Source organism: Nematolebias whitei, chromosome 17 (assembly GCF_014905685.2).
Source record: "Nematolebias whitei isolate Nwh7 chromosome 17, NemWhi1, whole genome shotgun sequence".
Lineage (NCBI taxonomy): Eukaryota > Metazoa > Chordata > Actinopteri > Cyprinodontiformes > Rivulidae > Nematolebias > Nematolebias whitei.
The window spans coordinates 17,205,968-17,209,836 of record NC_056514.1 but is presented as its reverse complement, the minus strand read 5'-3'; the positions used below and the strand labels follow the sequence as shown (position 1 = coordinate 17,209,836).

Below are 3,869 nucleotides of genomic sequence, written 5' to 3'. Positions count from 1 at the left end.
TCATACTTTCCTAACAACTTTAACTTAATCATCTTTTTAAACATATAAATTGTTTTAGAAATTTTTATGGCGATATCAAGACAATTCCACAATCCTGTTCCCTGAATTACAACGCAGCTCCTTCACACTAGTTCTAAATGGAGGTTTTACTAACATTTCCATTCCCTTAAAGTTATAATGACTTTTTTTTAAACAAATTTTAATTTAATATTTGGGAGTAATATTTTTATGAGCTTTATACAAATACTATATTCAACCAAATCATGAAATTTTAATAATTTCAACTGAGAAAGGTTGAAAGAATGAATGATGCAATAATATATTTGGTGGGTGACCATTGCACTTCCTATTAATAATTCTTATAGCTCTTTTTTGTCAAATTAAAATTAGGTTTGTAATTGTGTTGCATGATTTTCCCCAAACTTCAATACAATAGATTAAACATGAAACAAACACTACATTATACACTATATATAAAGCTTTGTCATTCAAAAACTCTTGTATTTTATTTTGCTATTTTTATTCTTAAGTAATTGACATGAGATTTCCATGTCATCTTCTCATCAATAACGACATATATTAATAGTTTTAACTTGAAACACCATAACAGAACCCATGCATCAGACGTTTGCTGCATGTGTTTCTCTTTTGCTACAGCTGGGGTGTTTCAGGGACACGTTGGCTCAGACTTTATTGTGCTTCATCTTCTGACTCTCAGCAGATTTTATCAAGTGGAACAAGTTCGATGTGTTCCCACCGCTCCGTCACATTTTGCAGCACACTGACTGAAACCTGCAGTTTATCAGATCCTAGAAAGCCGAACCACTTCCACACCACCGAATGAGTCTTTCCTCTCTTCTCAGTGATGTCGTCTTCTTTCTCTTCGCTTGTGAAAGCTTGTTCAGTCACATTCTGACGGTCACGGGAACTCATTTTGAAGCAAAAACTTAACGCGTGTTGGAGATTAGCCTAGCCTGCTACCACTGACTCTTTCTGGACTCTAGCTCTGTGTAACATCTGTGTCACCACGCACGTACGCAGTTGTGTCGCAGCTTTTTTTGTTTCTGAACAGAAAAAGAAATGTGTCAGTGAAACGCTGTAATCATATCGAAATATCGAAAATGTGCTTAAAACTCATATCGTTATCGAATAAAAGTTTTTCGTGAATTATATTGATATTGAATTATTGTCCAGCTGTACTCTTCAGATGTACCAATGCTGTGTGTGTGCTTGTTTATGTTACTTTGTGAGAACCAAAGCCCGGTCCCTGTAAGGTTCAAATATCATTGGTGGATTAGGAGTTAGGTTTAGGACTAAGGTGTCAATTGAGGATGGGTTAGGTTGAGGGTAAGGGTCAGGGTTAGGATATAGAAATGAATGAAAAATGAATGGAAGTTAATACGAAGTCCATGTAAAGATAGCAAGACAAATCTGTGTGGGTGTGTGATGCAGATTCAACACTGACATGTTTCCATGGCAGGGGCTCGTCCTCTTGCATCAGCTGGGACCAGTCCAGGGACAGAATCTTCCGTGACTTCTTTGAGGTCTGTGATCTCCTGGGATCTGCAGGCTGAAGGCAAAGATAAAATATAGAAATCATCTCAGGGCAATACAAAATTTGTCTCCGATTCCTTCACATTCAGAAAGGGGAAAAAACATTTTCTGCATGGCGTGGCATTGAATGCACCTACCCCGTGGAGATGAGATGGGAAACGGAAGACTGAAGGAACAGTTCCAGCTCTGACCCGGACTCTCTGACCCGTCCTGTCAAGGTTTTCTGGTCTAAAATGGTCACTGCAGAGCACGGATGAAGTACTAGCAGAAAACCCGACCCTTCTGACAGCTGCTTCCCATCGCTTTCTCAGCTCTTCATCTTTGGGAAACCTGCATGTATGAACAAAGACTGCTGAGCAACTCAAAGCAAGTTACTTTTATAATAATATAATGGCCAAATACAATACAGTACAATACAATACAACTTCATTTATAAAGCTCTTTAAAAACACCACCATTGGCCAAAGTGCTGTACACCAACACATACAAGCAACTAGCATACAAACCATAAAATCAACCAAAATCATAAAACAGCAAACAGTCAAAACAATAAAACAAATAACTTAAAAAACAGTAAAACCAGCATTTCGAGCCGAGTTAAAAGCCAAAGAGAATAAATGTTTCTCCAGAGAAGATATAAAAACAGGAAGTGATGTCAAAGGCAACTCGTCCCACAGTTTAGGGGCAGCAACTGAGAACGCTCTCAGCCTCCTGTTGGACTTTGGGACGACCAACAGCAGCTGATCTGCTGACCTCAGAGAGCGTGAGGGAACGCACAGCTGGAGCAGGTCGGACAGATACTGTGGGGCGACACCATGAAGACATTTGAAAACAAATAAAAGAACCTTAAAATTTATCTGGAAACGAACTGGGAGCCAGTGTAGAGATTCTAGAACAGGGGTGATGTGCTCTCGTTTTCTGGTACCAGTTAAAAGGCGAGCAGCAGCATTCTGAACCAGCTGTAGTCGAGTCAGTAATGACTGGCTCAGAAGCAACTTAAAGTGAGTTACAACAGTAATTATCACAAGTATATTTTCATTCTTACCTGTGAAAGGTAATGCCATTAGATCTGGACTGTGCTGTAAACTGGTTGGTACAATTCCACGCAGCACATGAACTAGGCATCTTTGATTCGCCACAATCAACATGGCGGAGACACTCAATGAGCCGCGTGCATCCTGTAAACTGTCCGGGTGCTATAGTGGACCTTTGCAATGATTCCTTCTCCACAACTGCAGGGTCTGGAGCCAAGGCATAATCATGTTCCTTAGAGAGGTCTGCGACTGGTGTGTTATCCTCCTCGCTGTCCTCTAGCGGTGGTCTTTGCTTTCTCTCCCAAACCCCCGGTCGTGGAAGGGAGAAATTATTCCACTCGAACAATGCTGGTACAGCTCCCTTTTTTAACCGCCGTCTTCCAGTTTCTGACGCTGGGTCTTGAATATCCTCGGGTTTGAAATGCCGGCTACAAACCCGAGTGTGAGCTTTAATGGCGAAGTCTTTCCTGCAGATAGCCACGATCCATTGTCGCCTCAACTCCTTATCAGTAGGAAAATGGAAAAAACTAAGCACTCTATTATACCTGCTATTCACTGGACACAACGGCACACAACAAAACTCAGCTGTTGTGCCAGTAGAGCGGAGATATTTAAACTTCTGAGTCTTCTTCATGGTACAACTCTTGCAGCTACCGCTAACAACTGTGAGTAGCAAGAGGCAACCGGAAATGACCCATGTGGCCTAAATTTAAACGATAGTGTCACCACTACTGTGTGGCACACAACCTTGTCCAGATATAATTTAACCTTTCTGTATTATGGAAGGAAAGGTCATCGTTTAAGAAGTACTTTTAAGTGCAGAATATACAAAGTCCAGCTCCTTTGTCGAAATAGCAATTGTTTTTCTTAGCACCATGCTAAACGCAAATGCTAAGCTAACAGTTCGTTGTTTTCTCTTTTATTAATCCTGGCATTGTTTATACCAGCTGTCTGGTTTACTGTACCACGATCTTCCGGCTGATGAACTCGGAGGGATTTATTCTTCTTCTCTAAAGGCAGAGTTTAGCTTTGTTCTGCTGAAGATAATCCTCATCTTTCATCTAAAACCAACTGGGAGAATCGCTTGAGATGAAGTAGGCCTTAAAGCATCACCTCAAACGAGTAGGACCTCAGTGTACTCGCCTCAAACCATAGACATCATATAAACACTAGATACCGCATTGACGCTATCACGTATTGGCGCTGACGAGCTGTAGAGCCGCCATCTTGGAACGGTCGACCGCTCCACTCAGTGTAACCTGTTTGACAGGAGCTGTAATG

The 3,869-nt window shown here is 41.1% G+C and overlaps 1 protein-coding gene across 1 annotated transcript in view; it reads right to left on the bottom strand.

Annotated features, from left to right (window-relative positions):
- LOC119424141 overlaps positions 1 to 2,624 on the bottom strand; it is a 16,758-nt gene extending 14,134 nt beyond the window's left edge. Inside the window, exons 1-3 of the mRNA XM_037691609.1 lie at positions 2,600 to 2,624; positions 1,692 to 1,884; positions 1,466 to 1,570 (exon numbers count right to left, since the gene is read on the bottom strand). Coding sequence (XP_037547537.1) covers positions 1,466 to 1,498 — 33 coding nt within the window. The 5' untranslated portion in view covers positions 1,499 to 1,570; positions 1,692 to 1,884; positions 2,600 to 2,624. The remainder of the gene's footprint in view (positions 1 to 1,465; positions 1,571 to 1,691; positions 1,885 to 2,599) is intronic.
- Between the last annotated feature and the right edge of the window lie 1,245 nt (positions 2,625 to 3,869).